Source organism: Acromyrmex echinatior, unplaced genomic scaffold, assembly GCF_024713525.1.
Source record: "Acromyrmex echinatior isolate Ae372 unplaced genomic scaffold, ASM2471352v2 Scaffold26, whole genome shotgun sequence".
NCBI lineage: Eukaryota > Metazoa > Arthropoda > Insecta > Hymenoptera > Formicidae > Acromyrmex > Acromyrmex echinatior.
Genome location: NW_028259060.1, coordinates 129,344 through 149,756, shown reverse-complemented (window position 1 = coordinate 149,756; position 20,413 = coordinate 129,344). Strand labels below are relative to the sequence as shown.

Sequence of the window (20,413 nt, the reverse complement as noted above, 5' to 3'; positions counted from 1 at the left end):
CATATTTAATTGTAATGAGGATGGAACAACAAAAAATTTTAATACCATAATTTCTCAACACTTTTATTTTACAGACTTTTAAAAAATTAGATAATCATTATTATATAATGACAATTTATAAATATTTATTAAGAGATTATTGTTATCGTGTTTTTTTATCATTATATTGTACAAATTAGTTACAAATTAGCAACATTTGTATTAATGGCTGAATTTATTATAAGAAAATTTCACATAACTATATATATCAAAGTAATATACAAAATATAGATGAAAATTTATAGTGTAAAATACTAGAAAATATTTGTAATTAGCTATAGATTTTATTTATGTATATATATATATACATATATATATATATATATATACTTCTATATATATATTCTATATATATATATATATATATATATGTATAGACTATACAGATCAAATAATTAATATACAATATATGGCACAGAATAAATATAAATACGTTATAAGAAATATAAAGATTTTTTTATAAATATTTCAATATATATATATTCTCATGCATATCTGTATATATACAAATGTTGTGCTATATAACTTTATATATTTGTACAATGATAAACGTCAGTAATTACGATTATCAATTCAAAGATATTCGATAATTAAAGATAACGATTATTATAATTTAAAGATCATTATAATTTAAAGATTATTATAATTTAAATTTTGAACAAAGCTGCTTGAATGACGGCATATTCTCCGGTTATCAGTTTATCTTTATGCTTTTCAAAGAATTCAGCCATACCATTTGGTAATCCAACACAAATATCGGATTTTAAGGTGCGCAAGCTCAAAATATTTGTAGGTTGAAAATTTCCCAATGCAGTTGCAAAGCTTGTTTTGTAATCAAAATTTACGTCACCCAGAAGCTTTCTATAATTCAGATCACCCTTAAATATTATTAATTTAGCAGCGGAAAATTCAGCATATATATTTTTTTCTTTTTCTTTCATTTGCGAAAAATCGTATGGTCCTGTCCAATATGGCTCTTCCTGTGTAATAAAAAGTTACAATTATATTTAACATAATTTTACATAATAATCTAAACAGTTTCAGAGGATACAAATTAAATGTACCTTAACAGACCAAATTTCCTGATCCATTAGATTCTTGAATGTTTTACCCAATAATTGTATATTTGGACGATCGTTTAGTGCATTCATGTAATCTAACATCCAGAGAAAATCATGAATAGTTGTATCACTCACGTACCATGGATATAATTTTGCGTGAAACGTTATCTTAGTCGTAGGTACAACAGTAACCAAAAAAGCTGCTAAACATAGATCAATGAACAATTCATATCCTGCATTATCAAGTACTATATGAATATTATCGTTTTTCATCTTTTTCACAATATTCCATATGCTCTCCCAATCATTTACTACTATATTTTTGTTTAAAGACTCTATTAGCACAAGTGGATTATCAATCTGAGTAGAAGGAGCTCCTGCAGTTGCAGATAGATCATGTCTGTAAATATAGAAATCATTGTTTATTGACAATGCAATATAAAGATATTAGAATTAGATAGAAATAGTACAACCTGTTACCCCATAAGCTCAATTTCAAAAATTTCAGAAAATCATTTTTTGAATTTTCCTTATTATATTCCTTATTGCACAGTATGTCTTTTATGTACAAGCCAATCATTAAGTCCAGAGACTCAATGGCGTTAATAAAATCAGTTTGCTTTTGATACTCAAATGGATCGTAATTGTGCATGGTATTCCTAGAATTGCAAAACGATATTTTAGATAAATAATTCTAACGAACGTGATTTATAAATCGAACATATAAAAAGCATGAAACAACAGCACTGGATGTTGTTTGTGAAATTTAATTATTCATTACATTAATAAAAAAATCTTTAGACGTTTCGGCCACAATCTGGTCATCTTCAGTAAAATCACAAATATTAGTAAAACGCAGAATTTACATATATCTGACATTGAATTCAGCATTGAATTTCATATAATATAAATATGTATGTTCTTTCATCTTATTAAGGTGCATCGTATAACAATGTTACAGCGCCAATTATCATGTTGCAAGTTATGTAGAAAAAGAATTTCCAAATTCTGTTTTACAGACAAAATGATGAATCTTAAATACTTCCCTCACGCAGATGGAAATTTCTCGTGACATTATGTATTGTTATTCCAACAACGAATTTCTCGTGACATTGTGTATTGTTATTCAACAACGAATAACAATAGACAATGTCACGAGAAATTTCCATCTGCGTGAGGGAAGTGCTTAAGATCCATCATTTTGTCTATAAAAGAGAATTTGGAAATTCTTTTTCTACATAACTTGCAACATGATAATTGGCGCTGTGACATTGTTGTACGATACACCTTAACAAGATGAAAGAATACATTTATACATACTTATATTATATGACTGAATTCAATGTCAGATATATGTAAATTCTGCGTTTTACTAATATTTGTGATTTTACTGAAGATGGCTAGATTGTAGCCGAAACGTCTAAAGATTTTTTATTAATATAATGAATAATTAAATTTCACAAACAACATCCAGTGCTGTGGTTTTATACTCTTTTTTTTATATGTTATGATATTTTATATGTTATTTTAGATTGTTCTATAAATTCATATTACGTTTAGTACATCAAAACTTACAATAAACTAATTTCTTGAGCTAATATACGATACATATAGCATTCGCAATATAACCATACAGTATTGAACCACGTGGGTATTCCATTTTCTACGCATGTTCTGTACTCTAGATATTTATTCCATTCCTCGGCGTCATTAAGTGCTTTGGTATTTAAACGCAGTGGCTTCAAGGCTTTGTTAGTAATGATCTCAGTTTTCAGTTGACTTATGAATCCTATAATCTCTTTAATATCTTTTTCAGCATTCTGTAATTCAATAACATGTATTGTGTCTCAAGGCATAACGGCATGGGAAACTGATTGCTATGTGACACACACACACACACACACACACATATACAATATACACATACACAATATACACACATCCATACATACATACACACACACATCTGCTTCTATGAAGATTACCTCATTGTATGTATCTACAATTTTGCTTTTATTCTGGCAGAGTATATCAATAATTTTCGTTAATATCACCGACAATCTGTCTTTGATTGTCACATAAGCGTAACTTCTGTAACATAAATAAAAGATGTTATTTTTATTATATCTTTGTATCAAAGGTTATCGAATTGATAATAAGTTGAACGAAACAGAGTTAAGCAATTCAAAAATTACCGCTTATATATTCCAGATAATGGTAAACCAAAAGGAGTAAATGTATCCTGCAAATCCGGGATTCTGGGATCACTTTGAGCCATCGTATATTCTGATACAGTCTGAACAGACAACAAACCATGGAGATAAAATAAAGTAATAATAACAACACATAAAATCATGATGAGAATAGAGGACCAGAATCTCTCATGCGTCTTACATATGTGTTTATAAACACACGGCATGGTTCGTTTCTTTTATGTTATGCTTTTCTATTGTAGCAAAAAATAAAACAAATATATCTCAAGGAGAACAAGATTAAGATAAGACGCAAACACGATTTTATAAAAACAAATCGTTGCGGCAAAATCGAACTAAGCGGTCTTTCGTCAACTTATCACGGCAAAAAGTTACCTTATCACGTTCTGTTCCCAGACGTTCTCGGAAGACCGCGGAGGACTACTCATAAACATAAACACGTTACTACGTGGAGCAGCGCGGACTAGCGGAGTAAACAGTGTGTTAGGTCAACGTGTGTCAACCTCGCACGATGTGACGCGCAGGCGCGTGAGAAATCGATTCCTCGCGCGAGGAATCGATTCTTTCCTCGAACGAGTTTGAGTCGCGGAAAGCGCGTGAACGCGAAGACGAGAAAGATAATCGGCCGTTTGTTTTCCGCCCCCCTTTATTTTGTCTGCGGTTAACTGCGCGCGGTTTTGTGGCGGTTTCTTCGTCATCGTCGCGCCGCCACCCCGCGGTGAAGTTTTCGCCCAAAGAAATTTCATCAACGCAGAAAGTTTCCAGCGCTCCGCGACCTCTTCTCCTTCGAATCGAGCGCGTCTAACTCCCGCTGTTACACTTTTGTCCACCGACACTCGGCGAGCTCGCGGATGCGGATGGATAAAGAGATTCCGGCCTGCCGATATTGTGCGCTTCCGACGTGGGGAAATCACCGCCCGATGAGTTTAATTCTGGATATAATTATAGGAGCGTTCATCTATTCTCTCTTCTTTCTATTCCTTAGGCCAGCTTTTTTATTCTTTATCCGGTTCCACTAATGTATAATGAGATTTACCTTAATTTCGATTTATTTCGATTTATATTCGATATTGATTTTCTTCATGTTACATCTGCAAATTTGGATATTCTTATTAAAATATATTTATATTTATTCTTTTTTATAATGAGCCATATGTTATGGTTCCTTGAAATTAATTAATGCCTTTCAATTAACGTAAATTAAATAGATCTTGTACGTAGATCCAAGGTCAGTAATTGTGTTACAGATTTTGAAAGTCAATTTCGGAGGATTATATTAATCCTTCGTTGACACACTTCCTTTTTTGATCATTTTTTGACACACTGAATGACTCACACTCAGAACAATGTTTAAACAACTGACATTCTTATTTAAAAAATCCAATCAATATGAAAAAAATTATGGGTCAATTTCAAGGTTTATAGAATACATTCAAATAGTTTTTGATTGAAATTTTATTACAGTTTTTGTGAAAAAAAATTCTTGAGTTCAATGAATAGAGAAAAAAACAAGTAAAATTGTAACTTTTAAAAATTTCAATATTAAAAGTTAAAAATTTACAGAATTGTTGTTCAGATACTTTGAAAAAGAAAATAAGTTGGTTTTTTGGATAAAGGATATTTATTTTACATATTGAATGTAGGCTATTTTGGGAATTGAAAAAACAGAAATTTTTTTATAAACATTTGTATTTTTGTTCTTCAAAATAAAAGAAAATTGAGTTTCAGAGAGTTAAAATAATTTCGTGGGTGGTTCGCACTCAGTATGTCAACGAAGAGTTAAACGTCACTTTGAAAATGACCTGTTCGCAATCGCGGTGCATTTTTATCGTCTGCGAAGATTTGTGGAAACATTGTAGGTAAACAATTTTCGTCGGCACGTGACGCCACGTGGCTCCTCGTGAGTTCTTTTCCTGCGGGAATTTATTCTCTGAAGGACAATCTTGATATTTGTACCATCGTATCCCAACGAACAGCGGACATCGGGTACACGATAAATGAATTGATTAGCTTCCGTAAAAAAGTTTCGCTCGCATTATAGCCCGGCGGGACGCTCTATCACACTTGAATTTACATAATGATCGTTGTGAGGGTACATTAGCTTCGGAAGTAATGGCGCGACTGCCTGCCCCCGCTTGGCAAAAGTTACGGCGCTGATACGGGCGCGCGGAATGTGCAGGAGAAAAGTAAATTCGAATAAGGCGGTCAAATTGTTTCGTTCCCGTTGCGCGACGCGCGCTTTTTGCCGCGGGAGAGCCAAAACAGGAAACTCAGGCGATAATTCAGCTACAGCTGCACGGCGTTTTAATAAACTCGACGGGAAAGACGTCTGCAGAAGCAAAACTCGGTGCGTCTTGTTTCAGATTATTTTCTCTCATGGAAATCGCAGAGAAATCAATTGAGTTTTCATACAGCTGATTTTCATACAGCTATGCTTCGATTGCAAAGAACGTTTCGATATATGTTCTTTCTTTGCATTGATTCTTATTAATCCTTTATTAATCCTTGCGTGTAGTGTCTAGTACATCCAATCTTTATAAATTCGTTAAAACGTATGAATGCTTTATAAAAAACAATTTTGCTAGAAGTATTAAATATTTAGTACGTATTTCTGCTAAATTCTGCGTTTTACTAATATTGTGATTTACTGAAGATAACCAGATTGTGGCCGAAACGTCTAAAGATTTTTTATTAATGAATAATTAAATTTCACAAATAACATCCAGTGCTATGGTTTCATGCTCCTTTTTTATGTTTTATTTATAAATCACGTTCGTTAGAATTATTTATATTAATTGATAATATTTCATCAATTACTGATGCAGTATCATCAGTTATTGATAGAGCCAATCTGCAGGTTGTTGGAACACTAATTAGTTCTCTTTTTCTATTTTTGCCATATTGTTTATACACAAATGATATCCAATTCACGAAAAATTTTTAAAAAGGCAAATATAATTCACTTCACAAAAGTTATTATACTCTGGCTCTGAAAATTCATAATTTACTTCTTTTTTTGTGTGAGAGAAAATTATAAGAATTATGAAAATTTGATGTTATTTGGCTGATGAAGAGTTTTCAAAATAAAAAAATTATGTCAATATGAATGATATGTATAATTTCAAAGACTAAGAATAATATAGACTAAGAAAAATAATATAGACTAAGAAGGTGACAGCATTATGATTTTGTTTGAATTTCCGGCGGTATTGTGAGAACCTTGGTCTGACCGATCGTTAAATGTCACAGTCGCAACACAGAGGCAAGATAATATCGCCGCCGTTTGCGTTCTATTCCTTCGAAATGAAATCTGTGTCGGCGAATCCGTCGGCCCCCGCTCGTCCACCCCCTCGCTCGGCCCTCAGCTCGATCCTCCCATCCACGAGAGATCTGGGAGCAATGTTGCTAATTACTACATACCACCGAATGCGGCATAACCCGCGACCCATGAATTCCACCGCGCTGTAGCCGATGGTGTACAGTCGCAAGAGTCAGTTTTCATCCGTGTAATTTGTGGAAATTGCGGTTTCCTATGAGCGCGAGGCGAACTGATAATGCACTACCGAACGTCAGCTCGGTGCCACACTTACATTCTCTAATATTATGCACGTATACATATACATCTACATAAGCGAGATAATCGCTGGCTTTTTTCCCCCACAATTTAGTCGGCAAAATTACGAATTATGTCACGGAAGTGAGAGAAATTTAGGTATTTCCTTCTTTTGATGTACTTTGAAACTCATACAGTAGTTTGCAAATCATCATTATTTACGAACTAAGATGTTATCTAATTTAATTTAATTTAATGGTACTGTTCCTATACAGCACACTTTATCCTAGGGGACGTCCTGGGAACATCCTTAGAATGTAATGTCTAGAGACGCCTCTTCGAGGAGTGTGCTGGGTTGTTATAGGTTTTTAATTGAAATCGATGTTTCAGTAAATAAAAAGAACTTTTCTGATATTCTTTACGTGGATGTTCTTTATTTTTTATACTAGAATATAAAGTTTCTTGTTTCTTGTTCTTTTAATGACAACTAACACATCATCGTACATGATCTTACGAGCCTCTGCGCAAAATTGATTAAACACGGTAGGACAATACAGAAACGATTCTTACAAGTAGGATAAAGTCGTAAATATAAGGACCATATGGCCAATATTACTTCTTGAAATGAAGAAAACCTCCAACGAAAGGATAACGATACGCATGCGAGAATATCGACTTGTAAAAAATTTTGGTTACGTGTAACTTGATGTTAAAACATTTAAATAATATTAGTATTAATTTAATACTATTAAATTTTTAAATAATAATGTTATTAAGTTAATTATTTCTGAGCTATTCCGTAGCTGCCAGTAGCCGTTTATTGTTATCACACATAAATTGTGACATATAAATAATGTACAAAACAACTGTTAGGTTTATAAAAAATTTTTTCATAATTATTTAAAAAATTGAATCAAGGATTAATCTATTTATATAAAAATGTTGTAAATTTATGGAATGTATATAAATTAATTAATATGACAAGAAATATAATAAATATACTATAATATAATTATAATAAATATAACTACAATAAATAATAATGTACATGATTAATTTTTATGTAACATGAATTACACAAAAATCTTTCTAATTATGTTTTATGTAATTTTCCTTTGTCAAAAGCTAGGCTTTTCTTTCAAAATGTGTAATCTCTGCTACTTGACGGTAAGAATCAGTCGTATGCATTTTTAGATGTTGCAACGATATTTCTTCGTGCCGGTGGAAAGTTTTCAACGGACATTATACTCTACGTCATGCCGAAGGCATGGTATATTCCAAAGGGCATAATTTAAAGAAGTTTCTCTTGGGGTTGTCGCGAACCAGCGCAGCAGCCAAACGAAAACCCAGTTTGAATGTAAGAGTATGTAAATGATAGGAGCTGCCAGGAGAGAGTTCATTATAACCGGCATGGTGCGACCACAAAATTGTTCGTGGAAACTTTTGTGAATGGCAGTTAATTATAATTAATTCCGTATTGTCTACTCGACAGCTCGTGCTAATTCCTTGCTGCCGACGAATCGCACGCGAACGCAAACCGCGGAGTTTCAGTTAGCACCCTCTCGTGCAGACAAATTATTACGAATGTTCAATTAAATTGTGCGTTTTCAAACTAACTTCCGTACGGCAGTCTTTTCGGCAAATTTTGCATTTTCTCGGCCGTTGTGTCATGCATTCATCTAGGAACTTACGGAACGCTCTATTTAATACCTATTCTTACATTTCTTGTATACAGAAACGCGAATTCGAATAATGTCGTAATTAAGGAAGATTAATTTTTCATAAACTGGCTAATAACTTCATACTTGAATCAATTTGTAATTCAAGATTTAATTATAAAGAAACTGAAAAATTAACTAGAATTCAACACACAATTAATTAGAGTTTATTAAGGAAGATTTATATTTCTTCTGGTGTAGGACGTATTCGATAAAGTAATATATTTTTGAGCAGTTGTAAATTAACGTTATAATAATCGACCTTTAGCATAAAAATAATTTAACGGTTGTGTTGGGGAAATTGAATGGTGATTAATTCAATTGTAGTATTACATCGTTAAAAGTACAATGCAACTCGTTCGATGCAAGTGCCCCGATGCTCTGTATCCGCAATTAGAACGATTTCGCGAGTTTAATTCCGCAGAATTAGGAGTGCGGAACTGGTTCTTCTCATCCGGGCAACTCTCGGAAATTTCAAGAGTTTATCCCGACGGAGCGAGAGTGGGATTACAGGAGAAAAAGGGGTAACAGAAAAGGATGGTCCGGCACGAAAGAAAAGGGAAAAAGAAAGATGAACTTTGTCTTTAGAATAGCTGAAACCTCCTATTCTTTTCCGGCGACAAGTTTCGGCAATGATTTTCAAAATTGAAAGAACACCGCGACTAATTCAGTATACGATAAACTTTTGTTTGGCATCGTTTCTATATCTCTTACAAAAATTTTCTAAATTCTCGGTATGATTTTTATTTGTAGGAACAGTTTTCTTAAGACTTGTAAGAACAGATAGGTCAATATGTTTTTATTTGTGAGATTTAGATTTACAATAATTTTGTTGTATACAACAAGTAATATAATAAAACTATGTTGACAAGCAACATACAAAAAATAAAGAATATTTTGAATTTCAGTTTACATTACACGATATATGTATATCATATAATAACATATATTACATTATAACTATAGTATATAATATGTGTAACATATACTTATAAAAAAGTATATCTATAAAATATTATAAAAGTAATAAATTGAATATTTTAATAATAATTTTCTTCCTTTTTATAAAAGATCGTTGTCTCTTATAAAAATATCAAATCAAAATAAAGTTCATCGCCTAACATAAACGGTAATAGAAGAGCAAATTAAACTTCAACGTTGATATCTGCTTACGCGACAGCCAAAAAGATTTAGCCTTAATGGAAGTTGAGAGTATATCGTGGAACAGAAATGTGCGGTGTATAGGCCCAACGAATCGCCGCGGTGGTGTGTGCGAAATAATAGGGTAATTGTTATGCTACGGCACGGTAGGCGGAGGATCTGAGCTCCGTGTCTTCGATAAGACACGGCTCTGAGCATACTTAACGAACTTAACTTTCCACGATCGTATGGGCATCTAGTTTTCGGCGGTACGATACTGGATATAATGAGGGAAATGTAATAAAACTAGCGCGCCGATTTTATTACATGAGAGACGCTATTGTACCTTAAATTTGAAGGTATTGTAAAATTATAAAATTTCTTTTCTAATTAACTATTTCGTTATGTTCATTTAAATAAAATTGAATTGCCAATGATGAGATTAGAAATTCTCATCTTTTCAATATAATACCTCGACTGATTTTAATTTTATTTCTGATAAAAGAATAATAAATATTTTGTAAAAAAAAGAGATTACAATAGCTACTTAATTTTGTAAATTTTTATAAAAAAAACCTTGAAGTTTCGAAGCGTGTTCTATTATTTTTTACTATCAAATGGTGTGGAAATATGAGGTTTGGTTATTTTCTGATCATCTGGATAACATGATTGTTTAAATATCTCAGTTGTATTCTTAGTTAATTCGATAAATTTGTCATATGGACATAATACTTCACACCCGGGAATGCTAATTTCTAATATTTTCGGTGGAATACCTAAATAATGTAATATCTGTAAGAAGTAAACATTATCCATTGGTTATTAATTAGTCAAATATTATTTGCGTTGTCACTAGCAGATAAAAATAACACACTTACTTTGACAAAATACTTCTCATTTCTTTCGTGTAATTCTACAATAACGCTGCTCGTAAACTCTGGTAAATGTTGTTCGGAAACATTTAGAGCAAGTAGCAATCCAAATACATTTATGTCATGTGCGGAGAAGAGATTAATTTTGCGATGTAGAGTTCCATTGATCATTTTATTCATGTCGTTAATTAATCTATTTAATAACACACCTGCAAAAGATTGAATATTATATGAATATTTTATGGGAATATATAAAAAGGTTAATTGATAATGCAATACAATTTAGTTGAAGTCTTTGCTTTCTAATAATTTAAGCTCTTTCTTTAGACTTCTCAATAATTTAGGATTATGTTTTAATAATTAGATAAACTTATAAACAATATATGAGAGATTTTATTTAAACATGCCTCCATTAAGATTATTTAATTGATCGTAACTAAGTAGATCAAACAATAAAAGAGTCGCATTCAAAAGTTCGCCATCCGGAAATATAGTTTGCGTCCAGTTAGGTAAAGTTAATCCCATAGCTAATTCTGAATGTAAAACACCATACAAACGAGCAAGGTCCAAGAGATTTGTAATATTAGTTCCTGTATACTTTGACGTCATCTTCATCAAATTGTCATACTGGTCTATTTTCTTTCTCACTTCTGCATTTTGTATCACATTTTTGTAAGTATCGTGGTATCTATTGAAGACATAAGAATAAATTTTTAATATTATTGTCGAGTAATAATTTAAACAAGAAATATATAATTTATTCAAACAGAACAAAAAATCATCAAAATGATGTAAAATGGTTTTAAAATGGTCATTAAAAGTTATTTTTCGATCAGAATCACGATTCTATTCATGATTTAATGTCATTTTGATATTATTGTGATCTGTGATCTTGATTACGTAATAATTATGATAATTTGTAATTTATTTATTATTTGTAATTTAGGTTATATTATTTGCATTACATACATATATTTTTCAAAATATAATTTTTTTATCAAATCTTAAGAATCGTTAAGACATCTATAAAGATATCTACAGAAAGATATTTTTATACAATATATTAATTGCATTAATTATTTAATTGCTTCATGTTTGCAAAGAATACAAATAATCGACTCGTCCATATGAAATATTCGTATGAATGCAGACATAATCGAAACATTATTGTTGATGTATAACTATTTATATTAATATTGATTGAAGAAAAGAGGTTTGCTTACATAGAACACTTAATTGGAAATAGCAGATCATCTTCATCCATTGGATAATATATCATATCTACTGGTTGCCAAGAAAGCTGCGAGTTCCACTTTTGAATTTCGGCAGGCGGATAAAGCGCTGCAAGAACTAATTGTAGGGTCATCTTGGTTCGAGTTACCCACGTGCTACGTGCGTAGACATTCGGTGGATAATACAAATCTCCGAGAAACTTGTGGTACTTGTTTCTTAACAGCAGCCCTAATTCGTATGCTCTTTTCTTGCCAGCCTTAAATATTGTTAATAAAGATAAAAAAGAAGAAAAAAAACTACGACATGCTATTAATATTTCTTAAAAAAAAAACTTAAAGAAATAAAGAAGTAATGTATTCCACGCAAAAATGAAGAAATGAGAAAAATGTTGATCTTTCCGCTATGTCTGCAGACGTACTTACTTGTGTGGCAGTATATTCGCTATGATACACTACGAAAAGCTTTACGAAGAGCAGAAGATGCAATGCAAGCGTTAATACTAATTTATGTATACAGAACGTCTCACTTTTCGCGCATCATATTTCGGACAAGAGATTTTTTTTTAAGTAATTTTTTTTAGCGATGCTATCAAGACATTTATGATTTTCGAATTAAGTATAATTAAAAAAGAATGAATTTTTGCAAAATTGAACTCAAATAAATAATAAAATTACATTTCTAAAATAGTTTCAAATGGAGTCCAAATAAAATTTTAATTTGGGACGCAATTAAAAAGTATGAGATTAAAAATTGTAAAGTTATATAAAATTGTAATTTTCCTTGATACCTTCGCTATGAAAAAATTAACTATAAATTGATAAAAAATCTGCCGTAATTAAAAAAATGTATAACAAGTATAAGATGATCTGAATATAATTTTTGAAGATTACTTTATCAAATATTCCAATAAACATCAACTAACAGTAATATAACCAGTATTCTGATGTTATATTCTAATTTTCTATTCAATAATGTAGCTATTATTTACAACGTGTGATAATTTGTATTGTTGAGTACGAAATTATAGGTAATATTGATGTAATTGTTACGATGTAATTGTTAGTAGATCGAATACATGATGCATCACGTTATAAAATTATTTTACTGATAAAAAAAAATAAAACGATGTAATATATAATATTTATGTTGAAAATGTAAATCAGATCTTACATTAGTTAAGTCTCCGTCTCCAACTGGGTAGAAACTACGACCATTATATGGATCATTCGGATAAGATTCGCGATTTATCTTGTCCATTGTACGATCGCCATGTCTAAAGACCTGAAAATTTCACGTTTTAATTGTATTAATTTTGAATACATTTGAGAAAATATATATATTATTAGGTGTTGGAATTAATTCGTAGCGTTTTACAAGTGATGGGAAGTACTTTCATTAATGTATTTTTTAATGCTCATGTGAAATAAATAACATTCTTTCATTAAAAAACGCTACGAATTAATTCCAACACCTAATATAAATATATATATTTCTTGTGAAGTGTGATTTTTTTATATCACCGTGCTGACTAATCGTAACGTCAAATAATCATCTTGCTGGTCTGCAGGGTCAGACGTTAATGTTTTTGATGCTGTTAATAAGCAAGAATAAAACATTAATGTGATGCTTAGGAGTTGATGAAATTTTGCCATCTTCTAAATTGAACGGCGTAAGATAATTTCAGATATTTGTGATGAAATATCTATAATAAAAATAATTTTTGACATTTACGTTATACTTTTGATAATCTTAATATTAGACTAAAAATAAGAACATCACTGGATGACGATTTTATTTAAACTGATGATGTGGATTTTAAAATGTATAAACATTATGTAACAAATAATACATTAATTGCTATTGACCTATACTTTTTTGCACGAATGTTTACTGTTTATTATTGTAGTTTTTTGTAGTCATATACATATAGATTTTGTGTGTGTGTGTGTGTGTGTGTGTGTGTGTGTGTGTAACCTTTTTCTCATCCGTTTATAAGCAATTAAATTTTTATTAAATTTCACAAAACATAAAAAGAAGATCTTTTTAATAATGAGTATAGTTGTTATAAACTAATGTCTATATCTGTAACGATTATAAGATAAACTACATATTCAAAACAAATACAGATACTTAACATAGTTAGATAAAATGTATATATTTTATTTTTTACAGAGAAAATAATAGTAAGGAATACAAGCAGAAAAATGATATTTTTACATTTGTATAAATATTTTTTTAAAACCAAATACGATCTGCTAATTAATCAAAGTCCCTCTCTTTCTCTCATCTACAATCCCTACAATAACATCGGAGATTTATTCTCTATTCTGTAATTATAAAATTTTTAATTAAAATTGTAATGTAACTATATAATTATTAATTTTTATAAGAAGTGCATGCATGCTTTTTTAACATGACATATTTAATGGCGTTTTATATAAAATCATTGCTTTGTCTTATATAACCCGTTTATTATTCAATATGTGTAATAATCTTCACTTGAACTTACAATGACGTAATCTTTGCACATGACACCTATAAAGATAGTGTCTCTAGATATCATTTGGAATAACTACTAAAATGATAGTAGATTGGAAAAAGCGATTGGAAAAAAGAAAACAGAATGAACAATTATTTGCAAATGGTTTCTCTATATTAAATAACGTACGACTTTTATTTATTACTTGCGTCTTGGCTAATCCTCTCAAATCTTTTAATAGTCGAAGAGAAAGAAAAGATTGTTTAAATTGTAATTTCGTAAAGATTCTTCATAGAAATATTTGGATCTTGTATAAATATGAATTGTTACAAGAAAATGAGAGATCCATGTTATTAGTAGTGACAACTTACTAGCGACTCTTAATTTACAATTGAGGTTACACTACTGGCAGCGACAACGTAATAGTTCTTCGGATAACTTTTTAAGCATATAATGTTCGAAAGAGTAAAAAGAATCGAACTTAAATTCAATGAATTTAAAATATATCACCTCTCATTAGAAGAACTTACCGTGCAAGGAGTTTAAAAGCAAATGAGGAAAAGTATAAAGTAGTTTCGGACTGAACACCGTGGCTAACTTTCTTTCTAAGTTTAATACTGATGAACTACGCGAATGTCCGAATAAGAATATGAATACTGAATAAATGGATGAACACGTGGGACCCTACAATGGGACTTTCTTAAATGTAAAGAATAATAATAATTGTAGCGATCAAAAGTATAAAACAATAATGTTATCTCTTTTATATACCAGATAATAAAGTTGACAATTTTTAATTAATGCTTTCTAGTTAGTAATAATATGAGCTACTTTAATTTTTAAAAAGACTATTTTAGAGTTTTAAAGAAAGTAAATTTATACATGTCTCTTATCCAATTCTGTTTTATCATCGAAAATTAATATGCTCCATTTATCCAACACTTTAGAATTCAAAAATCTTAATTTCTTTTATTTATTTCATTTAATGTTTATTAAAGTGATCTTATTTTTACTATTATAAAAATAAAAATTGGAGCATTATATAGATGGAATATTGACATTGGCTAATCATTTTTGTTATTTTTTTAATTTTATTAATTATTGTTATATTTTGATATATAATCTTATTTATTTTCGTTATGTTTTAATAACACACAACACACACACACACACACACACAGAGAGAGAGAGAGAGAGAGAGAGAGAGAGAGAGAGAGAGAGATATTCTTAAATTAATTTGAAATCTAAAAAATAATATGGTAAGAATAGAATATATGTATTGTGTATGTAATGTGTGTATATATGCGTATTAAAAGATATGCATAAAACATTGTTCGCTTTATTTAGAATAATATTTGATTTATATTTTGCATACTTACGTGTAATAAAATTTTTACTTTCGTAATATTCAGAACTTCTTAATAATTTATTCTTCGTAAAAACTCGTTGTTATCATTTTAATATTAACGGCAAAGATTCGAAAGAGGAACTTGAACTTTTTCCAGCGTGATATGATGACTACTCAGTTGCAACAGATTGACTGTTGCGCTTTTATAATACGACGAGTTTCTTAAGACGTAAGCGACTGATTGAAGCGACTAAAAAGCTGAAAGATAAAAACGAAAAATGTAGTGGAAAGAAAATAGAGCTGCATACATAAATGACTCATACATAAATGATTTAAAAGTGTTCCTCTTTTTAGAACGAAACATACTCAGAAAGAAAAGATTTCACTGTCACAAAAACCATTTTAATGTTCCATTGAATTCAACGTAAAGTAATCGATCTCCATTATTATAATCAATTTTTATTAAGAAATCTCATTGAATAAATCTATAGAAATAAAAATTCGAATTTGCTACTAAACAAATTCAATTTGCCGCTAAAATAAAATAGAATTTTCCATTATAATGATAGAAATTTTCGAAATTATTTTTACCAAACAAAATTAATATTCTTAATAAATATTCTTAACAAATCTATTTTTGTTACACAAATTTGTGTAATAATTAGCGATAGTTGCTATGATAATATAAAATGTACGCATCATTTAGTAAATTTCGTTTATATTAATTATACATTTAACAAGACAATTAAATCATTAAAGCGTCTTTATAAATCTTTACTTCAAAATTCTGAAGAGAATTGAAGAATTTAAGACTGATTAAATCCAGAATTACGATTGTGAGTTTCCACACTTTATAATAAAACAGATCAATTTTTATGATTACGTTATATATCATAATTATTATATTAATGTACATCACAGAGAACTAACTTTTCTAGCTTTCACGCGTTTCTCATCGCCTTCTGCGCGCGTATAATCCTCTGTTTCAATACTTCAAATAGATGTTTAACCAACTAATAAATAAACAAGGGCTATTCGACCCGAGCTAAGTGTTCTACTGATGTATATATCAGTATTAAATAATCAAAGACAACAATAATAAAACAGTTTTAACATACTTTTAGTTTTAATATGATCATCCTCAGTGTCAAAAAAGTATAGATTGTAATAATAATGAAATTTTACAAATATTCTTACGACTATGAATAATATTTGGTATAAATGTTGAGTACATGCATAATGTTCAGTTCATATTACATATTCAGATTACATTTGATTATCTTGTTTATATTTGATTATCTTGTATCGGATGATTGATGCTGATATTATTCATTTGCAAAAATATTTCGGCTCTTATCTATATATTAAGCTCTTATCTATATATTATTTAAATTATTCATTAGAGCCTTAAAGTAATTTTGACGTAAGTCGTTCGTTAAATATTTATCTCTGATAAATTTTATCTCAATGTGTCCGAGAAAATTTATATTATTTTTTAATTACTAGAATTTTCAAGAATTTCTAACTATATTATACTAGTTATTATATTACACAGATATTGCACAATTATTTCCTATAATCTTAATTTTTTTATTTAAAAAAATTAACAAGTGAAATTTAGCATAAAATCTTTACGATCTATTTAAATCCGATAAAGATATATGTACTGTCTGTACATCATGTATACATGTATGTTTAACCACAAAAGAATTGGATTTTTACGAATCGTTCGATTATTATTAGCTCGATTGAGAGATTTTTGCTTCATGATATAATCAATATACGTTATGTTTTTATAATATGTAATTTTAATAATTTAGCAAACATTCCTTCACAATTATGTGCTTTATTCTTGATATACATTCACACTGTATCTCACTCTCATTATGTCGCTCAAACTTTTACATAATAATGCCCAGCACTATGTTAGATTATAATCGCTTCATATTTAGAAAAGATAAAGAACAATATAATTACAAATAACTTTTACATGATTATGAATCTTATCGTCGTGATTATTTGTACGATCGTAAATCGTGCATGATATATATCATTATTTGATATCAAGAATACGCGAAGCTACATTTTTAAAATTTTCGAGGTGCATTATTATTCACGTGGCTCCTTCAATCATATAGCTCGAATTTTTACGTGCTCTAAATTAGCACATGTATGTACATAGTACATACATTTCGACCTACCTCTCTTCGAGATATCCGAGTGGAATAATGGAGCAAGTAGAACAGCAGCTTCAAAAATTCACCGAGTTTGATTACAGTATCGTCTCTCTTTGCCGGCGTATATGGACACAATTTTATGCGGGCGCGGGTATCTTCCCAAGTATTTTCTCATTTTCTCACTTCGTGGACGGAACCTACGTCACGTATACAAATAGTGGCTATTTCGGCATCATAGCTCTGCAATTTTCATTCCGACTCGCGAGAATATGCCGGTTTTCATCCACTATGAAGATCAAGCGTAACGTCAAGTCCGAGGAAATTTAAAAAAGCGCCAGCTTATCAACTCTTTTACCTGGTGGTGCACCATATATGATACATAACTTCAATTAGCGTTACAGTCTGTGCATGAAAGCTTTTCATCATTTCCTCCGTTTCCGTTTTACATCTGGAAATTAATCTGAATAATTTGATACTTTTGCTGTTAAACGAGAGAAATGTAATTTTTATCTTTCATTAATCCTATTTAACATAAGACATTCTAAAACAAGTTTTATAAAAAAAAAAAAAAAGATTCATCAGATAGAAAAAGTTAAGAATCAAATATGAATACTCAAAACCATGACGATAAACAACATTTTCATACAGATTGGTTTCTCGCTGTACATACGAGATAACTCATCATCAATCTTCAATAACTTTTTCATTTTAAAAATCAGAATTGTTATTTAGTAAAAACATCGAAGAGAGGAATATTATTTCTTCGCGATTTTTTCAAAATTGTACTGCGATAGCAGTGTTTCATTTCAAATTATAAATTTAGAATCAAATTGCGCTTAAAACGAAGCAAAAAAAATGAAAGAATCTTGTTATACATTTTTATTACTATAGAATTCAACTAAAAAAAAAAACAAAATTTTTTTTTACCGTAAATACATGCCGTCCTTTTGTTTTTACAGTTAAAGGTTGCATTAATTCAAGAAATATTACGTGTCGTTAACGAAAGAGTAATACATCACGAGAGAGTACATCATGCTGAACGCAACGCGATGCGACACAACGCAAGGCGCCGGGACACAGGACGACACGGATCGAAGGTAAGTAATTAAAATGGAATCCGACCGCATCGTAACCGCTCGCGGAGACAGGGACAGAGGTTGAAGGGGTGACTACGACGTGCGTAGAACATCCCTGGTCGAATGGAACTGCGATTACAATTCCAGAATGCTGCCGAACAGGTCGAAAACCGGTTATATCCGCTCGCACGCGGATCAACTGCCAGGACGAGGCAGCCTCCCTCCCCCCCCCCCTCCCCCGTTTACTTCTCTGCTTCTCCATCCGTTTACTGGCGCCGTATCCTACCTTACTCCAATATCCGTATCTCTTCCCCTTTCCGCGACTTCTCCCTGTCCAGCTCTCCCTCTCACCGTCTCTCTTATTCGCCCCGTCGCGTCGTCGGCTACGGCAATGGAATTCGAATTGTAATTTCTAACCGCGCGACTACGCACGAGCCATTACCTTGCCCTTCGAAATTCGTAAACGGATTGCGGATTCCCGGACTTCCACGCGGCTCGTACTAAGAATCCATATCCTATCGAGGCTTCCGTGCCGAATATGCGTGATACGTGCCGATTCGAGAACCGGGGCTTTTCGTTCGGCTGGCCTTGTGTCATATTTCGAGTTGTGTATCGATATGGTATTTCGTGTTTGCGTCATTGCCTCCTTCGAAATGCTTCTGTGAATGCATCACTGTCGTTCTTAGTCGTGAATACATCCTCCACTGATGTGACGTAGCTATTTGCCAGTCATCACACTAATGGCACTCCTGTTATTTAATAATCCCCGTTCGTTATATATTATATATGTAATGTTATAATCACAGAGCTACGAGCTATTTGACTGGCACTTTAGTAATTATATCAAGGATATTCACTAAGATGACAAACAAGCTGTCATGTCATTGTCAGTTGTGGTACTTAGAAAAAAAAAACAAATTCTTTTATGGTATCAATAATAATTTTGTCATACACGATTGGCAAGTCTTCTATTAAATACATATTCCAAATAAATATTCATTTATTTTATAATATCCTTTTTAGAAAATCTATACAATTTGTTGCTAAAAACGTTTAAGAAATTAAAGTAGAGAATTAGATACATTTGCCATTATTTTCTACAATTGTGTATTGAAAAGAATATAATTGTTTTTAAAATTACTTATATTATAATTTTATACGTAAATAAGTGTAATGATTTTTGTCTTAAACATTTTTTATGCCAATCATTTTATAAAAAACTTATAGATTTTTTATATGTATTTAATTATACATACCGTTTCTCATAAATTCGAAAACGCTCGTAATTTTCTCATATCTCACGAAAAATTAAATGTCTCGGTGAAAAAAAAATTATGGAAAAGTTTCAAAAATGCATTTTAAAGAGGAGAGATAGAGCTGTAAAAATTTCTTTTTTATACTTTCATTTTTATGATATTTTGTTCTTATTACAGAATTAAAAATTTTTCAATATTTTTATTTTACTTTGAAGCGCTGTAGCTTGATGAAACATCATCGGACGAAA

The 20,413-nt window shown here is 30.8% G+C and overlaps 2 protein-coding genes across 4 annotated transcripts; both read right to left on the bottom strand.

The window, feature by feature from the left end:
- Positions 1-49: 49 nt before the first annotated feature.
- On the bottom strand, positions 50-3,846 carry LOC105152349 (damage-control phosphatase 1). 2 transcript variants are annotated; one of them, XM_011066564.2, is made up of 7 exons: positions 3,689-3,844; positions 3,296-3,396; positions 3,086-3,191; positions 2,676-2,920; positions 1,574-1,759; positions 1,104-1,500; positions 50-1,019 (listed from the first exon to the last, which is right to left on the bottom strand). In XM_011066564.2, the coding sequence occupies exons 2-7, from the start codon at positions 3,376-3,378 to the stop codon at positions 687-689; spliced, it is 1,350 nt and encodes a 449-aa protein (XP_011064866.1). In that variant the 5' UTR covers positions 3,379-3,396; positions 3,689-3,844; the 3' UTR covers positions 50-686. The 2 variants fall into 2 exon arrangements, with proteins under 2 accessions (XP_011064866.1, XP_087272626.1); XM_087416500.1 differs by lacking the exon at positions 3,296-3,396 and having other exon boundaries at positions 3,689-3,846.
- Positions 3,847-9,368: 5,522 nt separating this feature from the next.
- Positions 9,369-18,333, bottom strand: LOC105152350 (venom acid phosphatase Acph-1). 2 transcript variants are annotated; one of them, XM_087416501.1, is made up of 8 exons: positions 16,023-18,333; positions 15,688-15,914; positions 13,350-13,531; positions 13,000-13,110; positions 11,820-12,085; positions 11,004-11,284; positions 10,603-10,805; positions 9,369-10,516 (listed from the first exon to the last, which is right to left on the bottom strand). In XM_087416501.1, exons 3-8 carry the CDS (start codon positions 13,479-13,481, stop codon positions 10,325-10,327), a joined length of 1,185 nt encoding a protein of 394 aa, XP_087272627.1. In that variant the 5' UTR covers positions 13,482-13,531; positions 15,688-15,914; positions 16,023-18,333; the 3' UTR covers positions 9,369-10,324. The 2 variants fall into 2 exon arrangements, with proteins under 2 accessions (XP_087272627.1, XP_087272628.1); XM_087416502.1 differs by having other exon boundaries at positions 17,858-18,333.
- Between the last annotated feature and the right edge of the window lie 2,080 nt (positions 18,334-20,413).